This window comes from Chlamydotis macqueenii, chromosome 16 (assembly GCF_036417535.1).
Source record: "Chlamydotis macqueenii isolate bChlMac1 chromosome 16, bChlMac1.mat, whole genome shotgun sequence".
Classification (NCBI taxonomy): domain Eukaryota; kingdom Metazoa; phylum Chordata; class Aves; order Otidiformes; family Otididae; genus Chlamydotis; species Chlamydotis macqueenii.
Window position 1 is genome coordinate 13,099,714 of NC_141571.1, and position 15,884 is coordinate 13,115,597.

General features: G+C 57.6%; 1 protein-coding gene across 4 annotated transcripts in view; it reads right to left on the reverse strand.

Annotated features, from left to right (window-relative positions):
• LAMA5 (laminin subunit alpha 5) overlaps window positions 1-15,884 on the reverse strand; it is a 92,505-nt gene that overhangs the window by 1,511 nt on the left and 75,110 nt on the right. For all 4 annotated transcript variants that reach the window (XM_086760434.1, XM_086760433.1, XM_086760432.1 and 1 more), the window contains exons 43-79: window positions 15,543-15,670; window positions 15,239-15,319; window positions 14,587-14,801; window positions 13,940-14,040; window positions 12,877-13,057; window positions 12,460-12,603; window positions 12,226-12,377; window positions 12,039-12,149; window positions 10,905-11,016; window positions 10,172-10,342; window positions 9,216-9,412; window positions 9,007-9,123; window positions 8,775-8,929; window positions 8,404-8,545; window positions 8,010-8,112; window positions 7,812-7,925; window positions 7,528-7,707; window positions 6,989-7,131; window positions 6,574-6,759; window positions 6,276-6,412; window positions 5,690-5,843; window positions 5,420-5,553; window positions 5,143-5,305; window positions 4,736-4,867; window positions 4,400-4,551; window positions 3,879-4,011; window positions 3,463-3,603; window positions 3,126-3,256; window positions 2,876-3,043; window positions 2,648-2,780; window positions 2,363-2,520; window positions 2,055-2,241; window positions 1,721-1,873; window positions 1,475-1,634; window positions 1,246-1,376; window positions 1,052-1,142; window positions 69-188 (exon numbers count right to left, since the gene is read on the reverse strand). In XM_086760434.1, the coding sequence (XP_086616560.1) occupies window positions 69-188; window positions 1,052-1,142; window positions 1,246-1,376; window positions 1,475-1,634; window positions 1,721-1,873; window positions 2,055-2,241; window positions 2,363-2,520; window positions 2,648-2,780; window positions 2,876-3,043; window positions 3,126-3,256; window positions 3,463-3,603; window positions 3,879-4,011; window positions 4,400-4,551; window positions 4,736-4,867; window positions 5,143-5,305; window positions 5,420-5,553; window positions 5,690-5,843; window positions 6,276-6,412; window positions 6,574-6,759; window positions 6,989-7,131; window positions 7,528-7,707; window positions 7,812-7,925; window positions 8,010-8,112; window positions 8,404-8,545; window positions 8,775-8,929; window positions 9,007-9,123; window positions 9,216-9,412; window positions 10,172-10,342; window positions 10,905-11,016; window positions 12,039-12,149; window positions 12,226-12,377; window positions 12,460-12,603; window positions 12,877-13,057; window positions 13,940-14,040; window positions 14,587-14,801; window positions 15,239-15,319; window positions 15,543-15,670 (5,311 nt within the window). The remainder of the gene's footprint in view (window positions 1-68; window positions 189-1,051; window positions 1,143-1,245; window positions 1,377-1,474; window positions 1,635-1,720; window positions 1,874-2,054; window positions 2,242-2,362; window positions 2,521-2,647; window positions 2,781-2,875; window positions 3,044-3,125; window positions 3,257-3,462; window positions 3,604-3,878; window positions 4,012-4,399; window positions 4,552-4,735; window positions 4,868-5,142; window positions 5,306-5,419; window positions 5,554-5,689; window positions 5,844-6,275; window positions 6,413-6,573; window positions 6,760-6,988; window positions 7,132-7,527; window positions 7,708-7,811; window positions 7,926-8,009; window positions 8,113-8,403; window positions 8,546-8,774; window positions 8,930-9,006; window positions 9,124-9,215; window positions 9,413-10,171; window positions 10,343-10,904; window positions 11,017-12,038; window positions 12,150-12,225; window positions 12,378-12,459; window positions 12,604-12,876; window positions 13,058-13,939; window positions 14,041-14,586; window positions 14,802-15,238; window positions 15,320-15,542; window positions 15,671-15,884) is intronic.

Genomic DNA, 15,884 nt, shown 5'->3' on the forward strand with positions numbered 1-15,884 from the left:
GCACCAGGAACAGTCACCTCTCTCGGCTTTGGGGTAGGTCATTCTGCAGAGCAGCTTTCCCGACTCACCTGGTAGCCCTCCCACGCAGACGGTCGCCCTGGCACTGGGAGCAGGAGGCTGGCTGGGTCCCACTGTGTAGTTTCCTTCCGTGTCCACATCAACCTGGATTACGTTCTTCCATTTGGTAACTTGGAAAGAAAACAATGGTCAGTGCTGCTTCCTTACCTGGAGAGCAGGTCCACCTCCGCCCCCAGACCAGATCCGTGCTGGAGCAGAGCAAAACTCCTGGGAAGGTCAGAGGGCAGGGCCCGGCCTGGCTCTTGGGAAACCCCCAGAGTCTGGAGAGCCTCGCCTCCCCCAAAACCTGTCCTTTGGCCACAGCAGCCACCCATAAAGCACCATGTCCTGCTCTAACGAACAGGGCTGCTCCCTCCCCGTGGGGTGGGACAGGAGATCAGCTCAGACTGGCTCTGGCCACGGATGGGGAGAGGTCCTGAAAGCTGAAAATGCACCAGGAGCACACGATGGCTCTCACTCAGCGCTGTGTCGAGCAAGATGAAGGTTTAAAAGAGAGCTGTGCTGAGATGGGGCTGTAGCTGTGACCCCCACGGCCAGAAAGGACTTGATGCGAAACCTCAGCACTTGCTCAATGACATAAATTAAAGGCTGAGTTTTGCTAATCCTGGTCCCAGCTGTGGGCTTTGAGCCCTTTGGACACGACCTGCAGCAGCACAAGTCCGGCTCTCGCTGTCAGCAGGACATGACAGTCCTGGATGGAGCCGGGACATCCCAGCCTCGTTGGCAGCTATGTGACCTGGGGAAACATCTCCTCTCTCCTGCCCACCACAGCTGACAGCACTGACGAGATCAGGCAGGGACTCTTAACGAGGAGATGACTCAAAGGCAGCTACAATCTCCCAAACCAAGTGTGTACAGGTGGGAGCTGGGGTTTAAATACCCACGGAAGGGGCCCAGGCTGCTCCCAGGAGATGGGGGTTGAGGGACAGGAGTGGAGCAGCACACCAGAGCCAAGTGCTGGCTGTCACCTCACCTGCGATGGTGTGCCACTGCCCGTCACAGAGAGACGGGCACGTCACCGATGCAGAGAACTCGTCAGCCCCAGCGTTCGCTCTCACAGTGACCTGGTGTGTGAGACAAACCCGTTACAGCCCAGTGAGCTGAACGGGGTGGGCAGGAGATGGCTGCTGCCTCTGAAAACCTGTGGGGAAGCCACCCTCCCACTACCTTTGTCTCCTCCATGTACAGCAGGAGATAGTGGCTGCTTCTTGTGCCGACGTGGAAGATGAGGCCAGAGGCACTTCGGGGACGGACCTCCAGTGTCACCCGTAAGTCCTGCTCAGTTGTCACTGCATCAGCTGGAACAGAAATGCCACTGGTGAGGAGGGGGACAAGGGACCTCCCATGAGCTGTGTCCCTCCCAGTCCCAGGACGGTGGGAGCCAGCTGTGGGGTACCTAGGACAATGGACCCGCCATCCGCAGTGAAGAAGACCCCTCTCTCCAGTGCGCCCTCGTAGCATGGTGTCACCCCGAAGGTGCGTGACGGCGGACCCAGGGGCCTCCCATCCAGCTGTGGGTTCCTCAGGCAGCCATCGAAGCTGGAGATCGACGCAGCCTGAACAGAGAGGCCACCAGAGTGAGTGCAGAGGGCCCAAAAAAGGGCAGGCACGGGGCAACGCCATGGGACCACCAAGCCCTTACCGGTACGTGAGCTTTGGCTTTTCCAGCCGGGATCCCCCCCACATACAAGGGGCTTCGGGCCAAAAAGAGCCCTGAGGTGGCCACTGCAGCATCCTGGGCTCGCAGCCCATCGATGACCAGCTGGGCTCGGCTCCCGTCTCTGCTGAAAAAGACCTGCAAGGACCAACGGTCAGTGCCAGGGCCAGGGGCTTCCTGCGGCGCGAGGAGCCCCAGCGCTGTGCCCAGGGAAGGGGACCTCAGCTCGGAGGCCCAGCCAGCCCTGGCTGGGGTTTGGCTGTCCCCTTTGCATCCGTGGGACCACGGGTATCCTGTGGAGCCCTGACCCCGCGCTCACCGTGTGCCACCGCCCGTCACGGTACTTGTCTTTGCTGCGGATGCGCAGCCGGCGCCTGCCGACGTCCACCAGGAAGACGAAGCGCCCGTTGGAGACGAAAAGAGCCATGAAGGTGCCCCGCTCACCCGCCACGTAGAAGAGCAGCCCGCTGGAGGAGTTCAGCTTCACCTCCAGGGAAAAATGGGACCTGCAAGGACAGAGGGGTGACGGGAGCACCCACTCTCCCACAACTGCAAGGACACTTGCTCTCCAAGCAATGGTCCCCAGAGCTGAGCTTGTGTGTGGGGTGTGCAGGGGGCGAGCCTCACCTCCGGCCAAAGGAGGCTGGGATCTCCTCAAACTCCCAGCGACTGCTTGAGGCACCCCCGAAGTGGAAGGTGCCCTCGGCTGCGCGGGGCTGTGGGTGCAGCCGGCAGAGCCCATCCCAGTCGTGGCGGCGGTCCTTCGAGGCAGGCTTGCCCGACACCTACGGTAGATGCACCAGGAAATGGAGTGAGGGGAGCATCCCTGCAGAGGTGCTCAGCCACAGGGCACCGGTGGCATCTGAGGAGGACAGGGAGGAGGATGTGGGGATTTTGGGCTGCAGCTGGTACCTTGGGTTTCCGCCTGTCCTTCTTCGGCGTGACTCTGAGCTGCTGCGGCTGCTCACCCCGGGGACAGCTCATGGTGACGTTGATGCTCTCCACGTTCTGCTGCAGGTCCACCACCATCTGCGGCTCTGACATCCTACAAGCAGGGAGAGGAGATCCCTGTCACTGGGCCAGTGGGGAGGTGGGAAGGGGCTGAACCCTGCTCTATGGAAGCGCCACAGAGGTGCTCACCGCTTGACGAAGACATTCCCGATGCAGCCGGTGAGGTTGCTGAGGGCGCTCAGCTCTGGCGAGCCCCCGAGCTGGAAGAGTGGCCGCCTGTCCTGTCGTCGCTGCCGCCGGCGGGGCCCAGTGCCGGCCGCAGTGTCCTGCAGCTCATCGTCCACGTAGAGCCGGACCCTGCAGGGGATGAGCAGCACGGGCTGAGCAGGGCCCCGTGGCTGTTGGCACCCCGTCCCCCATGCACCGCCAGGACACGTACCCACGGGCATCGCTGTAGAAGGCCACGTAGTGGGTCCTGTCATCTGCGTAGGTGTTCTCAGTGGTGACTTCGGTTTCCAGCAGGTTCAAGGCCAGCTGGCCCCTCTGGAGGGACACCTGGCACAGCCCCTCCTGCAGAAAGCATCACCCCATTGCTGCTCAGCCCCAAGGAAGGGCCCACTGCCCTCCAGGAGCTCAGGGTGCAGATCTCTGTGTGGATTCATGCCCTGGCCCCACCACGATCCCCCCTTTCCCAAGGGGGAGCAGCACCATCCCCAGAGCAGGAGCCAACGTTCCTGCCCCACTCCCAGGACACACGGGGGACTGCGGGTGCCCACCTGGGTGGCGTGGCGGTACAGCAGCCCCTCGCGCTGGCTCGTCCGGAAGCTGAAGCCGCTGTAGAAGTCCCTCAGCCCTGGCACATCCTTCAGGGCCAGGGTCAGGTAGCCGTGGCCGTGGACACTGACTGAGCGAGCTACCTGTGAGGGACACCGTGGAAGCGAGGTGAGTGCCTGGCCATGGTGTTACAGAGGTGCTGAGAGGATGACTGAGGTGCTCAGATCCTCACTAGATCTGGCCTGTGCTATGATCAACCACACAGAGCACCTCGTCATGACCCTCCCTGCACCGAGGACCCGCAGGTTTTATGCTTTGTTTCTGTGTGAATGAGAGGTCGGGCCTGTGCTGGACAGGTCTCGTGGTCCTTCCCCTGACAGACCCTTTCTCCAGCATGCCACCAGGGCTTTGTCCTTACCAGGAGGTCCGAGGTGCATCCATAGCTCACGCCGACGGTGCTCATGCGCTTCAGGTCGACATATTTGCCGAGAGCCTTCAAGCCCTTCATGCAGCCCCGGATGGGCCCACCCGTGGGGAAGAGCGCTTTCAAGCTGCAGGAGAAGCAAGCAGTCTTATGAGGACAGCCCCAGGCAGGATCCAGCCCCAGGCAGGATCTGGCCCTGCAGCCCTTCAAAGAGAGTGCCCAGGAAGGACCCACGACGGCCACGGATATTCTCCAGTGCCTCAGGCACAAGGCTGCTCCAAGGCACCCAGCATGGCGATGGAGGACTCAGTGACAACCACCAGCACCTCATCCCCCACCAGAGATGGAGATGTCCCATCCTCAGAAGCTCACAGTAATCGACAGGAAGAGAAAATCTCCCCCCAGAGCTTCAGCAGGGCCCCAGCAGTCGAGGATGCGGATCAGAAAGGACCAGGGCCACCCCTGGGACACCAGAGGGGAAGATGTGGCATGTCTCTCCCTTGAGATGGACCCACCTGGGGGGCAGCACAGCTGGGGGCACACCGCCCAGGTAGTAGGAGACAGCGTTCTCCAGGGAGTTCTCCTGCTCCACCATGAAGATGGTGAGGCGCTCCAGCCGTACCAGGATGCGCTTCTTGTTATTCATTTTGAGGAGGAAAATCTGGATCTGGAGACAGAGGAGAAAAATGACGTGCCAGCCTGGGGCTATCAGGTCCCTCACAGAGAAGAACACAAGGTGTCTGTTCATGGCTCTAGTCAAAGAACTTGCAGCTCTCCCCTCAACCAAACCAAGGGTCTGGGTGCCCCCCCGCCACCCCTCTGGATAAGGAGCCCCCCAGGTGAGCCCTTACCGCTTTGTTCGTCGTGCTGCTGATGGTGAGGGAGGAGGAGTTGCTGCTGGGTTTTGCGATCTCCAGGCCAGTGCTGAAGTCATAGTAAAGGACCAGCTTCCCATCCCGGACGGCCAGACAGAGGAACTGACCCTGCGGGCGGCAGGACGGACACTCAGCCCCACAGCCTGGGCTCCAGCCTGCAGCCCCTCCAGCACCAGAGGAGCGATTGCCTCTGCGGTGAGGACTGGGTCCAGCCCTCTTGTGGCTTTTAACAATAGTGCAGAAATGCTGCTCCAGGTAGCACTGACATCTCCAAAGCCCTCTTCTACCCGGGGCCCTGAACTGGGAATGCCTGCAAGTGGGGCTGGGATTCTCCTTGCCCACGGGTTGAGGGGTGAAGGCTCCGCGGGGGAGCAAGCACCTGCCTGATTCTCCAGGAAGAAGAGGATGCCATTGTAGGAGACCACTCGTATCTCCTGCTCAAAGCGCTTGGTTGTGCCAAACTGGCTTTCAAACTTGATCTCCGCGTAACCGGTGCCATCAAAATAGGAGCCGTCAGTCAACCAGGGGTCTCCTGTGGACTTGGACCTGAGCCACGCAAGAAGAGGCCCAAGGCATCACTCCAAAGCCAACTGCCAGGCTCTGGGGCAGCCAAGGGCCAGGGTAAGCACTACAGACCAGAGCCTGGGCATGGTGCCCTACCTTGCACAAGGCTTCTCAGCGGTGGTATCCACCTGGAAGGTGCGTTGGAAATTGTACAAGCTCACCACCTCCTCATTCAGCGTGTCCAGCTCCAGACACCCACGGTAGTTGGGATAGCGCAAAGTGGGAGGAGGCTGGGAATGAAATCAAACAGGGCAAATTTCATCCTGGTTTGCCCATGAAATCAAGGGGTTTCCTCCCCAAGAAGCCCCAAAGGTATCGCCGATACCTCCTAGAAAACCAAGCCTCCCTCCCTGCTGCCTGTCTCACCGTGAAGCTGGAAGGGTAGCCACCCACGTAGAAGACCACGTTGCGCGGGTCGAGGTTGAGCAGCCCCTGCTCCCCCTTGGCCACACTGTCTCCCTTGGTCTCGTGCACCGTCTGCCTCTCCACGATCACTGACATCTGCCCATACTGCAGGATCCTGCAGCAGGGAGGGATGGTCAAGACAAGGAGACATCCCCACAGAGGAGCAAACCCTGCCCTCCCTGAGCAAAGGGCCTCCCCACACAGCCCTACCAAAAAGGGCTGGGGAGCCACTGGGGAGCCCCGCAGCAGCAGTGCACTGAAAGGAGTCAGCACTGCCACAAGGCTGAATGGACCCTCCAAGACTGAGCTTCATCGTTCTTCTCCTGCAGGAACCCCAAGACCCTCCATGACCTGGTAAGATACCATCTCCCTGCTATTTTTTTTGAGGTATCTCAGCATTGACCATTTAGGGATGACCAGATGATGGAGTTCACAGCACCCCTGCAAGCTCAGGGCCTGTCTGGGCTTGGGCATAGCACTACCTGCATCCACTGCAGGGACAGTCTCCTGCTGAACGTCCTCGGGATGTGTCCGATCAGGGTCCTACCTGTTGATGCTGATGGTGGCAAACTGCTCTCCAATATCCTCATCGACTGTTACGGAGGCTGGCTCCTCATTGCCCAGTTTGTAGACCCACTGCACTTTGTGGTCCTTGAGGACGATGCCCAGGTAGTCTCCAGTGGCCTGAACGCAGGGACAGACAGGGCCACGTGTTGGCATTCGGGACAGGCAGGAGCACCAAGCGATGTTCTCCCTGATGCTTCCAGGGCTGACCAAGCACCCCACTCGCACTGTGCTACCAACACGGGCCCCGCTGCCCTCCTGCCCGCACAGCTCCATCTCACCTCTCGGCTGCCCAGGTACAACACGAACCGCCCCTCCTCTGCCCCGTCCTGCCGTCGCTGCCGGCTCCTGGGCTCGGGGTTTTGGATGTAGAATTTGAGCGATGTATAGGCTGCCAAATCCTGCAGGTTGCTGGGCATCCGGACCTGCACACCTGAGCTGCCGTTGAACTTCATGGGGACTTTCACCTGGAGGGCGAGAAATCCAGTCCCACAGCACTGAAACCACTGCTGCCTGCCTCGTCACGGCCAGCTCTACCAAGTCACAGCATTTTCTGGAGTCTTCCCATGAGAAGGAGACCCTACCTGGTGGCTCCAGAGCTCTTCTAGATACCCCTCCCATTTGCAGACTACCCTCAGGTAACCCCTCATTCACCCCAAGCCCCCGCGCACGGCCTTCACCCTCATGTGAGCCTACCTTGCTGGCAGCGTTCCTCGCCTGCGTGATGAGCTGCCGGATCCGCACGATGTTCTCCGACACGGTGGCGTTCTTGTTCCTCCTGTTCTCCAGGCTGCTCAGCTTCCCCAGCAGCAGCGGGATGGTGCTTTCCAGGCTGGACACTGGGGGTGGAGACGAGCCAGGGGTTTTGAAGGTTAGTGAGGAAGGGAGATGTGAAGCTCGGGCAGTTTTGAGACATGCGAGTCAAAGCAGTGGCAGCTGGGAGCAGAGTCACAGAACGATGCCCTAAGTTCACCAGCCTTGATGGGGGGTTGTGAAAATGCTCTAGTGCATGCATCTCCTGCAGTAAATGTACAGGTGATAGAGACATTACAGGGAGAGTTAAAAAATAAAGGGCCAGGGCTTAAAGCACCCAGTATTGGCCGCTACCTCCCTCTACTCTGGATCTGGAGCTGCAAAGCACAGCTTCCAAAGGCACCAAGCTCTCCAAAGGCATCTGTCCATGCACCTACTCATGCCAGACTCAGCCCGGGTAGCCCAGCAGGCTCAGCACTCACCAGATTTCCTGGCATCCTGGACTGCCTGGTTCAGGTCTTCATTTCGAAGGTCTCCATACTGGTCCTTCCACTCATCCAGATTCTTCTTCATGGAGCTCAGGGTATCTTCCACTCTCGCAGCTGTTTCGTTGGCCTCTGCAGCTGCCGCTTTGGCATTCTGGATCGTCTCTTTTGTGTCCTCTGGAAAGAAAGGAGAAAAATCTCTGCAATGGTCAGGAGCAAGGAGGAAGCCTGGACAGGGGGAAGGGAGCAGAGAGAACCAGTCCAGCTATCCCAGGACAAACCTTGGTCCCTGCCCAGCATGTCCTGCACAGACTGGAGCTGGCTCAGGAGCTGCTCCTTCTTTGCTCGGAGGTCAGCCAGCTTGTCCTTTGCTGTCTGCAGAGTGCCTTTAATCGCTGCAATTAAAGAAATGCATATGTTGTGTGCTGGTTCTCAGTCCAGCCCAAAGGACAACACACCCTGCAAGGAGCCCCTCTCACCCCCGTTGAGTTTTCTCTGTTCTCTCCTCACAGCCTCCTCCAGGTTGCTGCTGTTCCTCTTCAGCTCTTTAGAGATGGCCCCGAGATTTTCTGACATGACGTTCTGTAAAACAAACACCTGCTGCCTGGGACTCCGAGGAGGAATTCAAGTCTCTGGCCCTGACTGCACACAAAAACGCTCGTTCAGACAACCGCAGTGGGGTGTGCTGCTGGGGTACGAGGGGGAGACCCAAATCCCCAGAGTCCAGCCCCAGCTGGACTTCAGGCACAGAACAAAGTGCTCAAGGGTCAGAGGGAAGGGGCAGCAGAACCCTACACGTGGGTGTGAAAAACTGGAGGATTGTTGAAGGAGTTTGGCTTTTGCTTCTCTCCCAGGGCTCCCCACAGCACGTACCATCAAAGCCTTGCTGGCTGCCTCATCAGCGTCGTGGGCTGCTCGCTCGGCTTTTTTCACAGCTTCGATGATGCTGGCGTAGGCGTTGGAGGCATCGATCGCCCGCTGGATAAAGCCATCCTGGTTTGTGCCCTGGATAATGCTGTGTTGGAAGATGAAGCCGTCAAGTCCACAGAGACCGCACAGCACCTGCTCTTGCCCATACCCCGACAGACAAACCCCTCTGGGCTCCTCATCACAACATGTGCTCCAGGATAAAGCTTTGGAGATGGCACCCGCTGTTCCCCTGCCATGGTGCAGGGCTGCAGTTTCCCAACCCCAACTCTGGCAGGAGATGGCCTCACTAGCAAGTGTCAGGACCAGTGCCTCACCTGGACAGGTTCCTCGCGAGCTCGTCCAGGAGCCGTGCGTGCTCCTCCGCCTGCTCCACGATGGGGATCTTGCTGCTGGCTGGGGAGAACTTTTTGACCCGCTCGGTCAGGGGCAGCTTCGCCCCATCTAGCAGGGCTGCCAGCTTCTCATACGCCTGCAAGGACACACGTCACTCCTGAGGGCTGCCCCCGCCCCGCGCTGGGCCCACGCCGAAGCACCTCCAGCACTCACCTCCTTTGCACTCTCCATCTTCTGTAGGAAGTTGGAGACCTGCGCCAGGGAGTCCTTGGCCATCCTCAGGGTCTCCTGCACGAGCGCATACTGGTTTTGGAGTTCACGGCTCTTTTGCTGGACACACAGACGCAGGGTTAGGCGCCAGCAGGGCCAGGGTAGCCCCCCCTCACCGCATGGCAGTACAGGACCACCCGGCGAAGGTCTACCTGACTCTCCTCCAAGTTGTTGCGGTTCAGGGTGTTCAAGTCCTCCGTCTGCCTGGTTTTGTTCACAGCCTCGTTGAGGGCGTCGCGGAGATCCATCAGCTGGGAGCTGTGCTGCGCCAGCCGGTCCCGGATGCTGCTCACCAGGTGCTGGTTGGACTCCCAGCGGGTGTACAGCTCACCCTTCACCCGGTGCAGCACTGAGGATGAAGGAGATGAGAACTGTTGCTAATTCATCATCCTGTGTTAAAGGGCTCTTTCTGTGCTCGGCTGTAGAAAAGCCTGGTTCTGGTCTCACTCGGCAGGTATCAGAGCCAGAAGTGACCACGTTTTCCTCCCTCCCTCTTTCAGCCTGGATAGTATAGGATCTTGTCCAAGATTTTCTCCAAACCCCCAGTGCTGGTGAGAAGGATGGGATCTCTTTCAGAAAGACACCCAGCCATGCCTGAAAGGCTCCAGATGATGGAGAAACCCCACCTGAGGCCCACTCTTGTGCCTGGTTACTCCCACCGGTAAGAGCCAGTTTCTAATTCCAGCTTTCAGCAGCTGAAATATGTTTTGCCATTGGTTGTTAATCACGCGCTTGCTTCCCGCAGTGCCAGCATGCCTGGTTGTTACTCTGAACCCCTTTCTGGGAGAGTGAACATGAAGAAACATGGAATGACTTACTCACATTCATCACACAGTAATGGTAACTCCTGGTTCTACATTTCTGGTCACCAAAGAGAACTACCCAGTTAGTACAATCTGCTTTAAAATTTGCCTTAAGGGAAAAGGAACCACAAATGATCCCATAGGAGTGTCACAGGGGACTCCGAAACTACTGTAAAACTTGTTGGGGGTGCCCGTTTATTAACAGCACTCTCCAAAGGTGACCATGATGCGCAGCATCCACCTGGGCTTCAAGCCACCAGAGGGGTCTGTTCAGCCCTGTCCCCATGCTGCTGAGCTGGACTCACATTTCTGAGCCTCCTCATGCTCACGCCTTGCCAGCTCTTCCTGGCTGCTCAGACTCCGCTCCTTCATCTCCCTCAGCATTCTTTCCACCTTGGCCATCTTCTGTCGAAACTCCTCTGTGGAGGTGGCACTGGCATTTGCTGCCCCAATCCTGGCCATCTGCCGCACCAAATCTGCAGAGAAATACAGATCTCCTGTTAGCACTGACCAACCCAGGTCCTTCAAAACCCCCCGAGATCCTTCCTCTCTTATGGCACCCTCAACAAACGGCAGCCAGCTTTCACGCAGTACTCAGGCATCCGAATTGCTCGAGATCACGCAGGGCTATTGCCCCACATCCGTCTCCTTGGCAGTTACAGCAATGCACGCTACACCCCAAGCCTCTCTGTGTGGTTTTGCCTCCTCTCCCAGATCCAGTCACTACATTTTGCTAAAACTCTCCTGAAGCAGCAGTGCAGATTGCCCCGGTTTTATACATTTTAATAGCATTTCTGCAAGTTTGGTGTGTTTTTTCCAAAGATTGTGTTTACCCACATGGCTGGGACTCACAATAAGCCTGGTCTACCTGAACAGCCAGAATTCTGCAGGGATCCCCATTTCATGGGGGGAACATTTCATGTATTTCCCGTTTTCTCCATGGCTCTTTCTAGGCAATGTAGCACTCGGTGCTGTTTGGAAGCAAGAGCCTGGCACGCCCAGCAGGAAAAACCCACCAAGCAGAGACACTTCACCTACCTGCAATGCCTTTCTGAATGTTTTGGATATTTAGCAGGAGCTGCTCCCCCCTCTGGTAAGTCTCTCTCGTGTGCTGCTCAATCCGGTTTGCCTCTCTGTGAGTCATTGTCATCTACAACAAAAACACCGGCTTAGCTGAGGTAGGAGACCATGTTTTACGTTATCCATCAGAGGGAAAGACGGATGCCCCAAAAGGCACACGAGGCTTGGGAACATGTAGCTTTTGAAGCCCTGGAACCAAGGAAGCGATGCTTCCTGCAACAGCCTGCCCAGTGCTGCTCGCCTGCAATGCATTCGGTGATGGGCGTATCTACCACCTTCAGAGAAGCACAAGCAGCAAGGGCAGCTCCCAGTGCAACAGGCTCTGGACCCTGAAGCAGTCCTAAGACCACAGATGACAGCTACGTCCTGTGCTCTTAACACAGGAAAGGCCCTAGAGCCTGGAGCCAGGCCCACCTGGGTCCTGACCAGGACACAAGGAGATACAGAGTTCTGCAGTTTGGGCACTCAGCACGTAGACGTATGTATACACAGAGGCAGTTTGTCCGTGCAGCTGCCCGGGGATATCAAGTAGAGATTTCTTCCTCTCCCTCAGATTAGGAGCAGGCAGCTTATAAATCAAATCAAATCTTGCTCAGTTTGTAAGTTCTCTAAGAACTGGTGTTTTTTAGACTGTACATAGATTGCATCCTACAAAAGGTGTTGCTGTACTGAGATCTCCAAGGACCACCACAATAAAAAAGGGTCGATTTATTTGCTGGCAGGGCCCAGGCTCTCCCTGACACAGCATGGATACATCCAGGACGGACCTAGATGTTCATGTTCCTTCCTTGTATGTTCCTTCTATAAATGACATTTTATTAAATTTGTTTTTACTGGTTGAAGTTGGAGCTGCCTCAGAAGCAAGTAATAAATCAAGAAACAACTGTCAATATCCCAAGATGTTTAACAGCCCTCCAAGGGAGGAATGCAGGTAATCTACCTTGTGCATCTAGGTAAGAGACCCTGACCCCCAGGCCTAGTGCTGGCCGGGCAGGAGATCCATCCTGTCTGAAACAGGCTCCTCACAGCCTTCAAAGCTCTCATTTTAGATAAAAGCTCTGGCAAGGGAAAGAAGATGGAGAAATACCCTACTTTGTGCTGCAGCGCATTCAGGTCCTGCGTGAGGTCCACATTCTCATCCTCCAGCTCGTCAGCCCTTTGCCTGACCCTGCTCATAGCCCTCTGGTACTCACGCAACTGGTTCTGGAAAGAAAGAGCCAAAATCAGGTCAACAGGCCAGGAAATGTGGGCAGAAAGGGATGTGAAACCTTCCACGTACAGCGACAGTTGCCATAGAGCTGTTGAGACCATGGAGGCGAGCCCAGGCGATGGAGCTGGCGTTGAGGTTGACCAGCTGGCTGCGGATGGAGGGGAAGGACATCTCGATGCTCTGCAGATCCTCCAGCAGAAGCAGGACACAGCTGTCACACACTGCCAGGGAGACAGAGAGGTCAGCACAGGCCCCTTCCCGGGGCTTCCCTCACTTCCCTCCCCAGGACTGCAGGATACAGACCTTCACACCTCATGCTGTCTGGACCGTTTGCCACGGGGATCTCGTACTCGTGCACGCAGACGTCGCACTGCTTCCCCGTCAGCCCGTTGGAGCAGGTGCACTCCCCGGTGCGCGGGTCGCAGGAGCCCCCTCTGCACTCGCACTCTGCCGAGTTTAAAAACAGGGAAACGCTCGCGGCGTCGTTTTGTGCTGTTGCCACCCCGGAGAGAGGAGCAGGGGTGGTTTTATTCCAGCTGTGCAATTGCATCTCTTGCTCATCTATACGAGGCTTTCCCTGTGCCACCTAGCAACACGCACAGGACCTCAGATAGCAGCCAGCTGTTTTCCACCTTTAATAATTCAACCAGCACACGTGCCACCAGTGCCTTGTCCCGTTCCTCCGCACGCAGGACCCAGCACCCGGGAAGCAGGACTCACTCGTGCAGCCGCTCTCGCTGAAGCCCCAGTAGCCCGGGGCGCACTGCTGGCAGCGCGAGCCGCTGACGCCGGGCAGGCAGCTGCACTGGCCGCTCTGCGCGTGGCAGCCGCTCCCCACAGCGCCGACATCGCAGTCACACCTCCGGCAGCCGGAGCATCCCTCGAAGCCGTAGTATCCCTCCTAGGGAAAAGCAGGCCAGTGAGTGCACTGTTCAGCAGGAGGGCATGCGTGCCTCCCTCCTGGGGCAGGCTGAGGTGACACAGAATCACAGAACTGTTAGGGTTGGACGGGACCTTTCAAAGCCATCTGCTCCAAGCCCCCTGCAAGGAGCAAGGACATCTTCAACCACATCAGGTTGATCAGAGCCCTGACCAACCTGGCCTGGAATGTTTCCAGGGATGGGGCATCCACCGCCTCTCTGGGCAACCTGGGCCAGTGTTCTACCACCCTCAGTGTAAAACATTTTTTCCCTAATATCTAACCTAAATCTATCTCCCTCTATTTTGAAGCCATTAGCCCTTGTCCTGTCACAACAGGCCCTACTGAAAAGTCTTTACCCATCTTTCCTGTAGCCCCCTTTAGGTACTGGAAGACAGCTACAAGATCTCTCTGGAGCCTCCTCTTCTCCAGGCTGAAAAGCCCCAGCTCTCTCAGCCAGTCCTCACAGCAGAGGTGGGACCCCAGCCTTGCTTTCTAGGAGTGTTTTGACCACCACAAAACTCATATCAACATGGCAAAGACATGGAGCTGCAAGAAGAGTCCAGACACACTACAGCACTGCCCTGGAAAAACGCCCTTGCCCTGCAATGTCCATGCTGGACATTTACTGCAGATTCCCAAAGGGAACCACCTTACTGCCCAGGCTGCAGCTGAACGCTGCCTCCATCGCGTGCTGCCAGATCCTCAGTGGGCTTTTGCCAGCACAGGCAGACCACGCAAACCCAACCCTAACCACCCGGCTGCCACTGCAGCTGCCAGCACCGCTCTGCTCCCAAGACCAGGGCCGCCCCTCACCCCCCGTGCCAAGCGCAGGCCCCAGGCCGGTACGCAGGCAGCCCTCACCTCGCAGCGGTCGCAGTGCTGGCCGGTCACTCCAGTCTTGCAGAAGCACTGGCCGGTTTGTGGATGGCACGAGTCAGTCCCACAAGGTGAACAGCTGCACTCTGCCAGGGAAAAATACACCCAGTTATACGCTGGAGTCTGCTCAGCCACTCACAAACCTTATTCGCAACAGGGAATCCTGTTTCCCCCTTATCTCTCACAGTCAGAGCAAAGACCCAGCCTCTCTCCTCTCAGATTTGCTCCTCCCGACAACTTAGTCCCATGATACCTGCCCAGGGTAGATCCCCTATTGTGAGCTGGAAGTCGGCTGCTGTTCCTCAAAGGGAGATGAGCTGTGCTGGGAGTGGGCTGTGCAACCCCACGCTCCCAGGGGAGTGCCAGTAACGCCGCTCCAGTAGCTGCTCGGGGCAAGACCGCTTCAGCCTGGGTGCGGTTTGGCAGCGCACATTTAGGAGTGGATTGGGGATTATGGAGTGGTGACGCTGGAGGGCAGATTTTTGGAGTTATTTTTTTGGAGGACGGCTGCAATGCACGCAACCAAGCGTGTGACTCATCAGGGCAACGCACAGCCTGGCTAAGGTGCTAAACAGCTCCACGTTCAGTCTGTCTACCTTCCCCCACCAGTGCCTGCTGCCTGCCCCACTCACGTGTGCAGTTCTTGGCTGCCACCGCGTCCCCGTAGTAGCCAGGGGCGCAGACCTCGCACCGCGTGCCGGCCGTGTGGTGCATGCACCCCGTGCAGGCACCCGTCAGCGAGTCGCAGCTGCTGAACAGCATGTTGGGATCCGTGTTCCCGCTGCAGTCACAGGGCTGGCACGAGCTGCCGATCACCAAGGGATTGCCGTAGTACCCTGGGGCGCAGCTGGAGAAACACAGCAAGTTAAAACCCAGTCAGGGCATCGGGGAGATCCCAGCAGCTCATGCCTGAGTCTTGTGCAATTCTAAAAGAGTGAGCATCCAACACTTGTAAGTGCTGCAACCCTCAGGGATCTCAAAGCACTCTGTGTTTTGCCTCAGGATAACCCAGAAAGGCGCCTTTATCATGGACTGCAAGTCAAGGCAAAGCACAGCTAAGTAATACACCCACGGCAGCACAATACCTCATCAACAGAGACAGCAACAGGGCATGGGCAGGCTGAAAAGGACTGAAAAAAATCCTGCCAGAGCAAAGCACACTGGGGGCAGAGTCAAACGTTTCCTCTGCAGTCTCTACTACAACAGCTTTACCTCTGCCACAGCAGAGGCTGCATGGGACGAGAGTGCCTGAGGCCCCGGAAAGGCGGGTGCCGTCACCCTTACCGCTCACAGTTCGGTCCAGCGTAGCCAGGCTTGCAGAGGCACTGCGTGTTGGAGCCCTTGTGGACACAGCCAACAGCAAAACTGAAACGAGAGGTGAACAGGAAGGTGCAGTTACCCCCGACGTGGTGCCGGAGGAGCCGCTCACTCAGCGTGGGCTGCCGGGTAAGAGAGTGGGGTTGGGGCCACAGACAAGGCTGGCAGTAGGACACCCACCAGAGCCAAGCCAGTGCCCTGACGTGGCACAGCGCAGTTCCCAGCAGTAAATCAGAGGGACAAACAGACAATCCCATCCCAGGCTACTTACTTGTTGGAGGCAATGGAAAGAGGGCACGGACACCCAACGCACTGCAGGGGTCCTTCGGCGGAGCGGCTGCCCACATAGCCATCCTTGCATCGCTCGCAGTGGTCTCCCTCTGTGTTGTGCTGGCAGTTCTGCAAGGGAAAGGCAGGCTGTGGGCTCAGCACAAGTCGGGGCAGGCTGTGGGGTGTTGCACAAAGAATTCCCCACCAGATATCTGGATGCTTCAATCCTTCCCCTTTGCCAGAACTGTCTTGCACCTAAGCTGACCCTGGGCAGGACCCGCCCCTGAAATGGCACACACAGCTCATGCTCCAACTCATGCATGGTCCTGCCAGCTCAGTTAGT